At 41.8% G+C, this 16,525-nt stretch overlaps 1 protein-coding gene across 1 annotated transcript in view; it reads right to left on the reverse strand.

Moving 5' to 3' along the window:
• The window catches only part of LOC121192419 (dolichyl-diphosphooligosaccharide--protein glycosyltransferase subunit STT3B), a 70,320-nt gene extending 54,218 nt beyond the window's left edge, over positions 1-16,102 (reverse strand). Inside the window, exon 1 of the mRNA XM_041054108.1 lies at positions 15,597-16,102. Within this exon, the coding sequence (XP_040910042.1) occupies positions 15,597-15,856 (260 nt within the window). The 5' untranslated portion in view covers positions 15,857-16,102. The remainder of the gene's footprint in view (positions 1-15,596) is intronic.
• Positions 16,103-16,525: the final 423 nt, after the last annotated feature.

Here is a 16,525-nt window from a genome sequence, read left to right on the forward strand (position 1 = left end):
TGTTCATTGTTCAAATTTGTTCCCAGTGTTTTACTACTGTCTGCTGCAGTTGCCCTACAGCCTCTGGTTATCACTAAAATAAGCAACAAGGCGTATGAAAATTCTGGTTAACCATGACACAGCTCCCTTATGAAACCTATCAAAAGCTTTGCTAGGCAAGCGGTCAGCACTGATGTAATATGAGGATGGTGTCTACAAACTCCCAATGAACAGAAATATAATCATTCATTCCACAGTTAAACACACAGCTGCCCTAATCCGACTTTGAAACTTCAGCAAAGATAAAAATCAAGCAGCACAGGCACTCACAGATAATGTATCTGTGTGAAATGCGCAGTGATAGCATCTTAGTAGAAAACGGGGCTCCGGGCAAAGAGAACACATAAAAGACAACAATGAGCTCATCCTGGATGAAAACTCCACACTCTCTCCCCTCCACACCCGGCAGATTTGGAGTGGTGAATGAGAGCAAAGGCTTCCGCTCGCTCTCTTGTCTGGGTAGCAAATCTCCAAATCCCAGCCAGAGGGGGAAACAGATCCAGCACCCTATTGCAGGGAGCCTGAGAGATGGGGCCGCGGTTCATTCGCAGCCAAATTCAGCTTTTGTCTAGCAGGCCCCATCAAATAGAGCCCAACCTTCACTGGGAGTGTTGTAATGACATTATGCCAGCTCTAGCTGTAGCAATTGCAGGCAGGGTGTGTGCGCGCGTGCGTGTCTGTGTGTGGTTTAGATGAAGAGAGGGTGATGGAGAAGGAGAAAGGGAAAGAGACAGATGACTCTCTCAGCCCAAGACTCCTGATTGAACTGCAGCCCAGAAACGCAGAAGAGGGAATCGTCCCGTTGATTTCCCTCTGTGAGTGAACGATGCTGACGCAGACAGCAAGACTAATGTCACAGGCTGTACAGCCCAGCGCCTCTAGGAGAGACAAGCTTTGTGCTTGTGTCAGAAAGCCCCCTATTAAGTTAAGAAGAGACACATCTTTGCTTTAAGATTAGAGTACTGTCTTGCTTTAATCAGTAAAGTGGTAGAATAACAGTTATACTTGGTATCGTCAGTAACATGAAGTAACTGCCCCGTTGATAAGGCTAATTTACCCTTATTCAGAGTGAAATGAACTTATTAACACCTCAGCTGGACTAGAGCAGCCAGACTTGTCCCAGCCTGAATAAAATGTTAATCGAGTTGAATCAACCATCCCTAAACAGTCCCTCTGAGGAAACCTACTCAATGGAAGAACATCTGGCTAATGGCCACCTCCTGGCCCAATTACTGGCCTCACCATAAGGCACCCTTGTGCACAAGTGCAAAAGTCTACTATTTGTAGTACATTGTCTAAACCCAAGGACTTTGCCTGAAGAAGTTTAGTTAAACCCATTGAAATAAAAATTCTAAACATAGTTTTACTTATGTACTTAAAATTAAGAAATTTTCTTGATAAATCAAACAGTCACTCGGTCTATAGAATGTTAAATCACAGTTTCCTGGAAGGCAAAGTGTTTGGTCCAATAAGCTCTCCAAAACCCACACATTACATAATATTATATTATAGACACATTCATTTTACTGTTGAAAATGTGTAATGTTTGGAATTTAATCATGTCAGCCCTAGATGAAGGTGAAAAGTACTTAAAAGTATCAACTAAAATAACGAAAAACAAAATATAATATTATTTAAAATATTATTTCTCCACAAGACAAGTTCCACATTCCAAAATATTCCAAAACACAAAAGGTTTTTTTTAAAGAAACGTTTTAAATGCTAAACAGCCTAAAACCTCTATGTTTCTCTCTCTAATGAAGAGAAACATAGATGAATTTTGGCAGCCAAATCACATGGGAATTCACATCACATGACGTGCCAGATGGCAACAGTAAGAGCATTATCAAAAAATATTATTCCTTGACAACCTCACTGACTGTGGGGGGTTAGCATGCAACCAAAGTCAGCAGAAAATACACTTAATCATTAAGACAACTGTGCTCGTTATAATACACAGAGGTGTAATACAGTATCCCTTTCAACAATGTGGAGGGGGGGCCAGGTTTATGTGACTTTTAAAGTGACTGGGATGACAACTAATAGGCCTATCCTCTCCAAGTTCATCTTGCTTTAAAATGAAACTCTGCGTAGTTGGGAGGACCAGATGGGAGTTGGATCACAGATTGAGAAGAAGACTCGCTTGCTAAGTTACACAGACACTCATGGGAAGAGAACAGAGACACATAAAAGAAACCAAAGAAACTGGCAAATGAGAAACTGAGAATGACTGAGAGAATAGTACCTTAGTCAGTTTGCCACTTGGACTGAAAAAGTATGTTTCAAGGTCAAGAAAAGCAGTCACGGTGAATGAAATTCTAATGACTGTAGTAATTGCCAAATTGTGGGAGCTATATTGAAAGGGAAATGTCAAAGTCTGAGGTCACTTATCCCTCCTGAGTGAAATCATATCAAGTGCCTAATGATCTCCTTCATATATTCCAATGAAGCTTTGGGAGCATTTTTAATGGAGAGGTGCCATCATCAGAGCTGGATTCATTCCTTAAATGTCAGAAATATCCTCCTTGATCTCACTAACTAGTGTGCATCTGCTTAAAAAGAAACAAGCTTTGAAGGTCACAGGTTGAGATGAAAAACTCTGAAAGAGAAGATGACACTGTCACAGCCCTATATTAACTTCACAGTCTTTGATTTTAGTGTCAAATACAAGGGAGGGAGGGGAAAAGCAGGAACGAAGTGCTTGTCACAAAGAGAACAGTAACAAGGGGATAAAAGTAAAATAACTGAATAAATAACACATCTGTTGAAGATCTATAGCTAAAACCTTTACATGGAGCTGAGAATTCATTATATTCCACATGGTAACATCATTAGACTGAGCAGTTAAGGGTCAAGACCACTCCAGATAATTAACTACAGCTATATTTTTTTATGACAGTGAGGAATTTCCCAAGAGCCAGAAGTTACTTTACAAGATATACACTCTGAGAAAGCACCCTAAAAAAGCATCCATCATCTCATATGAAGCATAGCCAAGGCAGAGTGGGATAGTGGGAAACCACGAAAACGTTGCACCAGGCCAGACATGACCAAAAAAGCTCTTAATACAGGCAGGTCACCAGGACACGTAGGAGACGTAACAACAGATTGTAAAAAAAAAAAAAAAGAGCAAGAATTCAACAAGGGATTAAGAAATGCAGCCTTGAGACCTTGTGATTATTGAATCATTCAATTTTACAAGGACTTGGCAGCAGTGGCCTAGAATCCATGGTGGTCAGCCAAGCCCAGGCAAGCCTCTTTACTATTTCTTACGCAGCAGAAAACCTCATCTTGATTCCTTCCTTCCTGTGGGGCTCCAACATCACCCAACAAATCTTTGGAACATGGATCCAAACAAAAGATAGCAACTTATCTTGAGCTCAGTTTTAAACCAAATGAACAACAAATTCTTTGGAATACAAACTCCCCTTTGTATTTGGTCTCTTTGGAAGTCAACAAAATTTGTGCTTGCAAAGATGCAAAGCAATTGTTCCTACCATACCTGCATGCCTGCATAAATGTCATTATTTGCCCTCATCTGTGCAGACCATCTGCATGCAGCCCAAAAGTTACAACCATCCATGGCGACAAACGTATGAAGACATCCGTGTATGCAGACCCCAAATGTAGTGTGAGCAAAACCGTGTCCGCTGTCCATGTCCGAGTGTACGCGACCTACAAGACGCTGCATCTTCACCATGTTTTCTCCTGATAAAATCAGAGAAGATGTGAGGAATGTGAGGGACATGTTGGCGTCACCATGACATCCATGTGGTGGCTGACTCAGAGAAGGTGAATTAAACTGCCAAACTGCCACTGTGACTCAGCAACAACAGAGTCGACCAAGAATCCTTGCCTTACTTCTCTCCCACCAAGCAAAAACAGCTTGACAAAAATGTGAACAATGAGACATAGAGCTACTGAGGATGACAGCAAGTTTCCAGGGTATCAGTTGAAGGCCTAGACTAAGCCTCCAAATCAAGTGGGTCAGTCCATCCTGTGGTGGGAAATGTAGAAGCACCACAGCAGACATAAGGGAGTGTGGCACTCGGGACAATGATTAGCATTGGGAAGCAGGAGCTCTTCTACTCCTGTGGTGCTACATGTCTTAAGGACACATATAATTGAAGAGCTGGCTGGGGGGGGGGGATCATTTTATTTATTAATTTCAGCAAATCTGTTCTGAAGACTTGGCTAGATCAGGAGGAGGCATTATAAAAGGCAAAGTGAGTAGGAAGAGCAGTGTCTCTGCTGACTGACACTGCTGTGTACTGTATACTGACCTCAACTGCATCTGAATTAATTAAAAACCATAATTATCCAGAAATGTTTAGTCATCACATAACAGTATCCCTCTAATGCCCTTTTCACACACAAGAATACTGGACAACAATAATGTCAACAATGTCAACAATACTGACAGAGGGGTTTAATGGATTGTTGCTCGAGTGGTAAAGACCTAAACACATGTAAAAGCACACATCACTGTAGGGGCTTGAGGACATTCAAAGCCGATATATCACATAATACATCACATGTTGGGAAAGTCAAGTTGCATATAGTCAGGCTCTGTTGCCACTGATAGAACAGAATTCTTTGTACATGGCTAAAGACAGAAAATTACACACATCTTTTTTGGCTTTGCGAACTCCACCCTGACTCTGATCAAGAAGCCCACTTTTTCTATTTTTATTTTATGCCACCATTTATATTTATATTTATCTGTCAAACAGGGTGAAAAAGCAAACTGTGATAAGCCTATAATCTTTCACTTGAATTTGAAAGGGTTGCATTTTTAAATCAGAGATGTCTTAAGGCCGAAACAAACTGTTTATCTAATGGCCTGCAAGTGCACTGATGCCTGCTGTGGGTTGCCTGGAGCCACAATGAGTCATGCTATTCTCAAAGCACTCCTTGGACTTTTTATAGCAGCAGGTTAGCTGCATGCCAACAATGCCTACAGTTTCCATGAGGGAAACCTGTTCTCAGCGAGCACTCGCATTACATTGTGCCTTCTGTCACTCTGACTGGCATGGCTGTGATGGTGGGAGACAGGTGCTTAGATAATGACACTGACCTAAAAGTTTCCGGTGGAGAAAAAAAAAAGTCAACCACAGAGCCCCTGGGACTTCTGAGTGGTCTGTCCTCATGAATAAATAAGCAAAGCCAATGTCAAAATTGTCAAAATATGACCAAAAAACACCTCGTTCCACAGTGCTGGCTATGACATTGTAGTTTACCACAATGTCCAAAAAGAATATGGATTCTGGAAGTTCTGGATGCACCTGCACTAACAGCTTGAACTAACAAGCCTTTAGGTCTATCCTTGCAGGGGTTAAAACTTCTCAAATTGGATATTTCACCTCTATAATGGATTTTTAGGGGCTTTTAACTTTTTTGATTAATTTGTTGCAGATGATTAATTTCAGTCTTAGCACCCCACCCACCCCCCAGTTCATTTTCCTGTTTCACCTTTCCAATTCAGAGATCCAGAACTGTCATCTGTTTTAGATGTCAGCAGAAAAGAAGTTTGCAACAAAGAGAGAACATCTTTGTGAACACAAGATAATGGAAGATAGAATGGAGAGCTTGGACAAATAAAATGCACTGGTAATGTAGTATCAACTGTAAAAATAAAATTACGTCAACTGTATTAAAACTCCTTGTTTGTCAGTTTTGTATCTCTATTAACAAGGGCCTATATTGGTTCTCACTTTTTAAGTCAACATGCCCAGAGGCACAAAAATAACTTTGCACTTTGCAATTTGCATGTAATCGTAATATGATCTACAAACCTCTAGTGTGGTCTTAACATCAGGCCCATTTCAGTCTTTCCTGCGGTCCAGCCTCCACCTTGTTTTATAGGCTGGCCCAGACTACCTGCCAGCTGCTGTACTTGATAACCGCGATGATATGACAGCCTCCTGACAGGCTCGTCTTTCTTGGCCAGTCACAGACTGACAACCTATTCCAGCTGTCACTCCGTCCTGCTTGACACCACTCCATTCGTCCATCTGTCATTTCTCATCCTCTGCCTTGAGCACTCTTCCACCCACTCCTGCCCTCAACTACTCCTCCATTCGTCTGTGCCCTGCAACAATGGAAAGTAACCCTGGGCAGCTGTGTCCTTGCCTGGCTGTCAGCTGTTCTGGCGATCTGAAACAAAGCCGTGGCCGCAGACCATAATACTCTGTAATGTCACACCAGGTGGGCTTGCCAGTGGCTAGGCTGTGAAAGTAAAGTCATCCCCTCTTAATGGGCTGATGAGAGTGAACACAACAACAACCGAACAATGGGCACATCTGCACCAGGAGAACATGAGACATGGTGCTGCCAAAATGGAAGCATGTTATAATCGGGACTCATTATTTTCCAAACAAAACCAAAAACACTCAGCAAATCAAGGAAGTAATCAGTATTTGTTCTGAACAAAAAGAAACCAGTGACAATCAGACAAAAAATGTGATTCTAAGATACTCTTGGCAGAAGTAAGAATATATGAACACTTTTTTAGGTTTCATCCCATTTCTCTCTTCACTTTTTTTTTTTTTTTGTACTGTAGACATCAGTTCACTGTGCACTGTATTGAACAGTGCCCCCTCGTTGCAGATGACTTTGAACTCCATGGGAGCCTACAATTTGGGAAAAAAATCTATTTAAATGGATTTAGAGCTGAAACAATTTCTCAGACAGAAAATTAACTGGCAGCTTAATTGGAATCATTTTTAAGGAAAAGTAACAGAAAATCACTGGCTCCCACTAACCAAAAGCGAGTATTTGCTGAATTTCTTAACCCAATACAGTAGCAAACTGAATATCTTTGGATTTTGGATTGCTGCTCAGATAAAATAAAATGTCACACCTTAGATGCAAATTCTGATGGACATTTTTCACGGTTTTCTGACCTTCAAAAGATTAAACTAATAAACAGCAGATTTATCAGTAGTGAAAACAGTCATTAGTTCCAGTTCTAGACATGTCTACTCCCCTTAAAAAATAAGTTGTAAGCCTTAGTTACATGATTCCTATTAGTAAATCCTCCTCTGCATTTGATACGTGCTAATTTCTTAAGAGCTATGGGAAGCCACTGTGTGGGCCCTCAGGGACCAGCTTAAGTTGTGAGGCCAGTGCTTTGGTCACGGGCAACAGCGGGAGTATTTTTAATTCCTAACATGTTTCTGTTGGTGTAAGAGGAGCCCAAAGCACGCAGAACAAACCTATTTAATCACAGGGTACAGCATAAACATAAAACCCAAGAGATGACAGTTTCAGAGTACATAAATATTCTAACTAGAGAGGACATTGTGGAGGATTTACTGCAACATCTACAAACCACAGTGGTGGAAGAAGAGGCAGAAGCCACGTAACCCTTTCTAGGAAATGCAGTAATCATCTCTGAGATTAGGTTTAGTAATGGATTTAGTCTATTTGCATAGTGATAAGACTGAAACAGACTGTGTTGAATAACAACAATTTCATACAACAACAATCTGAAAACTAAATAACTGAATAACTGATTCATATGCGTAAGATACAAAAATGTGTAAGAGGCTTACAAAAAATCTTACCTTGAAACAAGGAAAAGGAATAAAAGACTTCCAATGAAGACATAACACAATCTAATGACAACAGAACACAAGGTATTTAAGAGGTGCCAAACTGACAGCTAGCTAATCATCTAAACAGGGATCCAGCCAAAGGGCACAACAACACACACAGTTAAGCAAGGAAATCTCAATGTGAAACATGCAGTGGTAACTTCATATAACTCATTGAGTAGAGACCGCAAATGACTAAATTATTACACAGCCATGGGGTGGCTACAACTACCTGACCTTCATAATAACCTCTACTTTGGGATTTATTTGATTAAGCCAGCTCTTAGCTATCTACACAGGTTTGCTGCTGATGCTTAACAGGGAACTTCTAGGGAGTTTCTGCAAAATGTTGTAGGGATTAAATTGAAAGGAGAAAAATTACTCAAGAATAAGCTGAGATGAGCCATTTCAACTATTCAGTAATGATTTCGAGATGCTTTAAGCAGCTGATCTTATTAAATGGGCTCTGCTCTAAGTAGTCTATCAGCTACAGAAGACATTCAATTTAACCTGAGGCAGAGGCCAACAAAATAATAAAAATCAACCCTATCCTCCCGGCATAAAACACAGACATTACACATGTACACACACACATACACACAAACAAACAAACTGATGAAGCACTTTTTGGAACAATGAAATCTCTTTGGCTCCACCACCAAAACCTCCCTCAGATTGGATGCCTGGCAGGCATTAATTTCTTCTCTCCCTCTACGCCTCCTACCATCCTACCACTGTTCCTCTCACTTTCTTCCCCTCTCTGTATGCAGGTGCGCTCGCCCACAGAGCTGCATGCTGACTCCTGTCAGTAAGGGGAGAGGGATGTGTGATAAGCACAGATCCTCTCCGTTCCTTCTGCCCCACTTCCACCCCATCACCCTCCGTCTTCCATCCAGAGGGCATCAAGAACCACTTCAAAGCCAACATGGAGGACAAAGAAAAAAAAAGTCAGACTGAGCCAATATTAAAGAAATATCTAATCATCAATGATCTACAGTAACCACAGACAAAACCAAATGATTTATCACATGCAGATACTTTTACTTTTCTCATACACCTATAGCTTGTCTCCCCTTGGGATGAGCCCTACTTTAGGGCTAGCTCTGCACATGCATCATCTACAGCTGTAGGTCTTTCACCATTTTCATTGTCTTTTACAGAAAGACTTGCAGTCCCTTTCAAAAAAAATCTACAAGTAAGAATACAGCCTATAAAAACTGGCTAGTATTACTTGTCCAACATGTCTCAGTTCACTGTGGTGGTGGTTCTCCCTGGTGGCAGAGCTGGGGAAAATTCAAACCCATAATGAAGATTGATTGCTGACCGGTTACACACTTCTAATACTGATACACAGATCTATCGCTATAGGAAAACACACAAGAGAACACACTCGCACAGGCATTCAAAAGGAGTGCCGTCAATTACAGCCTTGAATTTGTTAAGCGGACACGTCGCTCCTTCTGTTTTTCCCCGGACGGATGGGTTCTGCAGGCTGGGTGGTCATGGAACAACAATCACATCAAAGCGCCCATGACAACACAGAACGAACAGCTTGACAAAAGCTGCATCAACCACGCATCTCCACACTGCGTGACACATACTGATGTGCAAGTGTGTGCATGAAGTTTGTCCAGCGCTTCTTGTAGCATTTTCTGTAGATGAGAACACGGGGGATATATTTAGTTCTGCTACCCAGGTTTGTTCCTGGGCCCACTCCAAGATCAATTCCAGTAGTGGAAGTAGTGGAAATACAGTATTAGACCAACACAATTCTTTTTGGACAGTTATATCAGGACATATTAGGTCTTCACAACAAAAGGAAACCAGTTCAACAATACAGCTTGTGATGCCAATATCCATGTGTATTTTCTGAAATGTACAAGCACTTATAACATTTATAGCCAGACAAAAGTACATGAAACAGATAATGAGCCCTACAACAAGTGAGTTTGTGGTGTAATTTTAATCATATGGGGGTGGTGATTATTCATTTACATTTTTTTAACTTAAGAGACCATTTCTGTATTTTTTTAACCCATGACCTCAACTAAAGCAAGTTTCGCGACTGAATTTAACTGTGCAGGCCAACTGCTGGTTAGTAAATGTACAGTATAGGGAAACATTGGCAGAAAAATCATAAATGTAGAGACGTGAGCACCAAGCTAACGAGTGTAATGAGTTGCTTGTGTTGCATTGATGCCATGTCTGAAAGTAACAGGAGAAGCACACTCTTTAGCAATAAAGAGAGAAGAGTTGGAAGACAGAGTCCAAAGCTGTCAGAGGACAATGCTCTTAAAATCTCATTAGTGAACGACTGCCAAAACTAGCTAGAAGGCCGCAGCTGAGAAAGTTGGGGCAGAGGTCCGGCCCAAAGTAGCATGCAGTGATCGTACTGTAGCTTATGCAAGCACTGGACTATACCGAACCTCTTGAACCCCCATGCAATTACATGTAAAATTAAACAAACATTTAACTGCCTCCAAACGCCCTGTGACGCTGATAATGTGCGGGTGAGCGCACAAACACAAGTATTGCTACCTCTCAGTGCCATTATCCTCCATCACGGCATCTGTGACTCGTGCGGCATCCGGGCTGCTGACAAGCACCTCTTGTTAGGTGGCAGTCTTGTCGGCACGTTCAAAATAGCCCCTGTAAATTGGCTGACAAGCAAATTGGGGGCTAAAAACCAGGGCATCAGCAACCTAAATTCAGTGTGAATGAATTGACCAATGCTGTTCACCTCTATACTGTATATTGCCCTTTGTTATCGTCCTGAACAGCATCCTAGAATAGCCTGCAAATAGCTGAATGCACAAACTTCCACACAGCCAAGAGGATAACCTCAGAATAGATGGTATGAAGACAGATGGAGAAAATTCAATTAACCCGGCCTGAACAGTTGCGTCAGATAAAATTCAACTTGTTGATGTTTAAATAATTAGCCTTTAATATAAATGACACAGTCAGGTCTCTGTAGAATAAATAAAAGCCAACCAAATGTGGTAAGGAATTGGGCTGTTTGTGTGCCTTTCATTGTGCTAGCCAGCGGCTTCCCCGCGCCTGATGCTTCTTCCTGCCAGAAGCAGCGCATACACACATGCCCCAGGTGCCCTGGAACAGATCTGCCGCTCGCCGACACACGCCGCACACCTCGGATTCACAGACTCCCCCGTTACGCCTGACACTAGTCCACTGGGAGGCCCGGTTGGGGAAATAACACTTAATCATCCGGGACTTGACATCAAGCCTCTTGACTGAGGAGAAATCAGCAAATAAAACAGTTCTGCAAAAGAGAAAAAAGGGGAATGTATTGGATTTCTCATGTTCTATCATGATATGACTTCTGTGCAAGAAGGCCTGTCCTGTAAGGCTGGAGTGGAGACAAATGAGTCAGAGCCAAAACAGTCATTACCTTTGGCAGTATGCTGTGAAATGGCTAATAAGTTGCCGTGATAACTCCAATCTATTTAACAAGGACTAATGTGAATGTAGGAAACCTGCCTATTATAATGACCAAGGATGGAAGCCCACTAAGAAATTTTTCTACTGCAGGTAACTGGACACCGTATGCACATTGAATATTTCATAAGCTGTTGGACAGTCAGTCAGGGGTTTAAGCAGGGATCACAGCTCCAGCCAAGTGTCTGGTAGGAAGATCAATCACGATTTATTCTCCATTTTCCCACACTACTGCTCCAGCTAACGTGTTGCTGTGCCAGCAGCCGCTCTTGGGATGGCCTAATCTACTTTCAGCTAGACGCCATGTTTTTGTGTTTGTGTGTGTGTGTGTGTGTGTGTGTGTGTGTGCGTGTGTGTGTGTGTGTGTGTGTGTGTGTGTATGTGTGTGTGCGTGTGTGTGCGTGAAAAAGACAGAAGGAGAGAAAAAGGGGATGTGGGTGCATGTGTGAGATAGAGAGAGAGAACACACATAAAAGCTGCTACCCCCACTAATTTTGCTGGCTTTTCAAAAAAAGCTGAGCTGGTAACATCACTTGTGGGGTAATTTCGTTTTCACAGCACTTAACAACTTTCTGCAGCAAAGACTGTTTTATTAAAGGGGTCAGAAACACTAAAACATCCTGTCTGAGGAGTTATCTGATATCAAAGTGCTGTTTGAGATAGTGGAGGATTGCGCAAGACTTCTATGAAACTGCTGACATTTGAGGTGTTAAACCACACTTGTTACAATTTTAAGATTTGTGTGTCCTAAGAAAAATGTGATTCTACCGCACCCACATTTTGCAGAATACCTAAGGAGAGGCAGGTGAAAGAACATGCAGACAGGCAGGCAGGCAGGATAAGCTGAAGTGGAGGAGCATGTTAGGCAGTTTTCCAATGGCTCTTGGGCTGAAAATCTTCTTTTAACCTGGTAATGCTGCAGTAGTGAGTGTGCAAGCAGATGGAACACAAACACTACGGCAGCAGATGGCAGAAATACTACAATCCCTACTGTCTCTTACCTTGACCTAAACTTAACCTTTTCAACCCAGCCATCATAACCAGCACCGATGACTAGGATTGGAATTATTAATTTATATGTTAGAACTGGTTCTTTTTTTTTGGTCTATATAAAGTTACAAATAATGGAATATGCCTGGCTCAAGATACGAAACCCCAAATCAGACCTTACAATTAGAACTGCATGCACTAACGCCAACAGTGGCCTGATTAATCTGACCGAATGCCTGCCAAGATGTGACACGCCCGCATTAAACACATTTGCTTTGTCAAGTAATTTATCATAAGAAAATATTATGCAAAGATTTTGATTGTCATGAATTGTTTAAGGAATGGTCTAAGCAATAATGCAAAAAAAAAAAAAAAAAAAGGTTTGTTTTTTTGTGAAGAACCAAAACAATATTTTCTGACAAGAATTTCTTTTAATTCACTTTGAAAATAATCATTAATTAATAGATAATGTACATAATCATTAATTGCAGCCCTAATGTGAAGCAGCCAAAGCGAAAGAAACCTTGAGAACCACATATGTCCAAACACACTGTTTTAGTGGACTTGGCTACTAAAACATCCTGTATCACACACAGGAAGTGTAAGTGTTAGTGTGAAAGTGTATGTCTGTGCTGCTATACCCGAGTATCCAGCACATTATTTGCCTGACAGAGATGCTTCTTCTTCCCTCACTCAACTGTCAGAACGGACTCCATTTCCTGACATAACCGGGGTGGGAAAAAAAAACTTGACAACTTGTATGGAACACTCCCCTTCCCTACTCTAGTGAAATTTTCCTTCCACAAACTCGATAAGCTGGACAGAGAACTTGTTAAAAGACAAAAAAAAAGTCAACTCAGGGAGCAGGAAACAAATCTCTTGCTTCTGAGGAGCACCGGTAGAAGCTTGGCAAATACTAGTACTTCAAAAAAGAGATATATTTGTACCAGCAGGGTCGGAGAGTTACACCTCCACAAGGTACAGTCTAGTAGGCAGTCATAACAATGTTCTTAGCAGAATCCATCCACTGACTCATTGCCTGAAGGAGACTGAGCATTAATTTGGAGTTGGTTAAAGAATGTGAATGCATTTTTTAAGTCAGGACACAACTTTAGAATTTAATTAAGTTCATGAATGGATAAGGCAAGAAAAAATCTCACTTGCATGCCAACTAAAGCCTGCCTGGTTTTAAAACAATCAACAAATATTAGGAGACCAAAATGAGCACAGTCAGATAACAGGCAAGTCATATCAGGGACTCACCTACAAAATCAGTACAGCTTGTGATGTCTGCATATTGCAGAATAAGCTTGCTATTTTGGTGCTTGTAAATCCAATCTCAATTCTTCAAATTGCCAGCTTGTTTAACGTAATGGTTAGCTGTAGATAATTTGAAGCTCTGTGCAGAGGGAAATCAATAACAGCATCCAAGCATTCAGATGACAACGGCACTAATCATGTGTGTCTGGGAGTGACGGCTACAATCAGTAAGCTATGTGACTGCATTTGTAAAATACATACTCTCTATGCTTACTGTCAAAAAGGTGACAAAATTATAATACACGCCGCAACATTATCATAAGAACCTCCTTCTTAGAGAGATAAAGACTCATCTCATTTCTAAGAGTCAAAAGATATCATAATACATATTTGAATAATGTTCCATTTAGTATTCTGAGGAAAAACAGTCTTCACTGGGGTCAGGTTTATGTGTTAATCTATACAAGACTCTAGCACAGTGTCTGACATACACACCGACAAATTCCCGAGAGAGTTAACTATTGTAAAAATGTAGGGCAAGGGTTCTCAGCAGGCTGATCAGGATTACATATGGGGTCAAAAGATGACTATAAGGAGGGGATGAGTGTTGCAATATTTATGAATAGGCGACTGCAGATGTATTTCTGGAGTAACTCTGTTTCTTTATTAATATTTTTCTCACAAAAAAAAACATCACGTGGCTGAATACACCATTTTGCACAGTTAAGCCTGCAACAGAAGGTTCCAGTCAAGCATGGCTTTGTTTTCAGGGTCCAAGAGAAAATTTTGGAGAACAACAGATGTAAACTACTCATGGCTGCAAGGGCTTTTAAACTTCTGAATATCAAAGAATGCCTTTGCTTTCATTTCTAGACACGCTGCCAAAGAGTTAAGCAGTTCTAGCTCTGTAACTGTGGAAACTGATGCCACTTTATAGCCTTTTACTGAGGGAAAGTACCTTCTAATGTGACTGTGAAGTGTAGCAAAATACCATAAGTAAAAGATGCACCAACTGTGTGGCCACCCAGTACAATAATTAGATATATAGAAGCTGTTAAGAAAGAACGCAGTTTCTAACAAGACTACTCATTCACTCTAAGGTCAGACCTTGGTGCAAATTCCAGCCTCAAAGCAGGATCAAGCTCATCTGAACCATGTGGAAACGGTAAACCTCTCATAACCCTAAGCCTTGGCCCTTGGCTATGAAATGCAATCAAGTTATCAGCATAATTGAACAGGCGAATGTCACCCTGAACAAGACGGAGCACCTGTCCTTGAAAATTAATAAATGAATGCATCAGTCGTGCTCTCTGCTTGAACGCCACAGAGTACATGAGGGCAGTGTGGGAATGACAGTGCACTGCAACCAGGTGGACACTTGTGCGCCCATGTGACACTGCTACAAAGCGGAATAATCCTGCATTGTGATGACAGACACGCCAGACCGGATCAGTTGGCTTCCGGGTTACTAACAGCCTGCTTGTTAGGGCGAGTACCGGCTGTAATTTGTGCAAAAACCTGGTTGGCCCGTATGCATTTCTCTCCTCGCCATTCACACTTTAAACAATAAGTTATGTTAAACTCTAAGAGAAAATTCACCACTGCATTAAAAACTGCCTCAGTCAATCAATCATATCACCACCGAGGCGACAATCCCCGTTTTAAAGCAAGAACCAGTTCAACTCCACGCTCACACTGAATTGAGTTTACAGTGAATTAAAAACTCGCAGCGACTGCAGAAAAATCACGACCGTCTTCCACTTGGTAATTCAAACAATCTAAAAAAACAAACTAAGTTGTATCCGCAGCTGAAGCCTTCTCACTTTACTGTTTAGAGTTGTGATTTGGTGAATGCTAAATCAAACCGGACTAGCTAGCTGCGTGCCGCTCGGATCATCACATTTAAATGTCAAGGTCTCCAATCAGGCCACCGATCCCCATATATTAAGTGTTTGTCCCAAGGACATCAGAGGAAAATCCTGTCGTTGTTCATTACAGGAAAACAACTGTTTATGCTGAGTGCGAGGAGCTAACAAACGTCTAAGTAGTTGGAGCAGTGTTCAAAACAGTCGCTGTTGTCGTGCTGACTTCTAAAGAGTAAAATAATACAGTTAAATCAATATACGTTTTTTTCAGATTTTTTAAAAGACCCCCTGGTGCAATTTAGACCACAACCAAGGTCTTTCATTCCCACTAAAAGCAATTGTTACCAGGGAACAACCCTGACCTGACAAACGTTAGCTAGCTTACCATGGATCAAACTCGTGGATGATGCTCTCGAACCGGATCACCGCGAAAAGTCTGGAGCTGAATCCCGCCAGACAGGCCAGAAAAAGAATACTAAAGGAGAGTAAAGACTGCCACCCTGCTGGCTGTGTCAGTCCGCCAGACAGGCCTCCTTTGCCCCCTCCTCCACCCGCGGCGCCGGGTCGGCTGTTCCCGTGCACCGAGCCCCCGGCATTGGTGGACGCTTTGTGCTTCCCGTCGCTGGCTGCGTGGTGCTCCGCCATTTCTGCGTGCGGTGTCGGTTGGGTTTGCTAGAGCGTCCCTCCTGCCACGCTCCCGTGTCTGCCTCCGCTCCGTGCTGTCGTAAACTCCCTTATTTTGTGCCCGCTCTCCTAAGGTATCCTATCTTCTGAGTCCCCAGAGCACATATATATAAATATTTATATATAATCTCAGTATCGTTACACCGAGAGGCTGCCGTTACATCCCGAAACGCACACTCATGCGCCACATACAGAGCCCGCAACAGTCAATCCGCTTCACGATTGAACGCCGGTGAAAAGGGGCGGGAAGAATACGATAGGCGGGGTCTTTGAAAGCTCTGATGGCCTCTCACAGATCGACAGGTACGAGAAGGAGGGGTTGTGCGTATTTAAGCCAATCAAAAAGCAGAACTGAGAAGATGGACAGACAAGTCCACCAGTGGAAATAAACTAAATTATGGCTGCCACTGATTAAAAAAAAGGGATCATCCCCTGTTCTATATGAAATTGAGTCATTCTGGTGCTCACTATAAATAAAATCCGTATTACTCGGCTTAAAGTTGGCTGTGTACAGTTGAATTAGGCATTTTCATAGAGAATAACAAAGAAAAGATCATGTGCAAATTGCCCAAAATTCAGAAAGAGACAGTTACCTTTCATTTGAAAGCTATAGGCAGGTCTCTGAAGATA

This window comes from Toxotes jaculatrix, chromosome 13 (genome assembly GCF_017976425.1).
Source record: "Toxotes jaculatrix isolate fToxJac2 chromosome 13, fToxJac2.pri, whole genome shotgun sequence".
In the NCBI taxonomy this organism is placed as follows: domain Eukaryota; kingdom Metazoa; phylum Chordata; class Actinopteri; family Toxotidae; genus Toxotes; species Toxotes jaculatrix.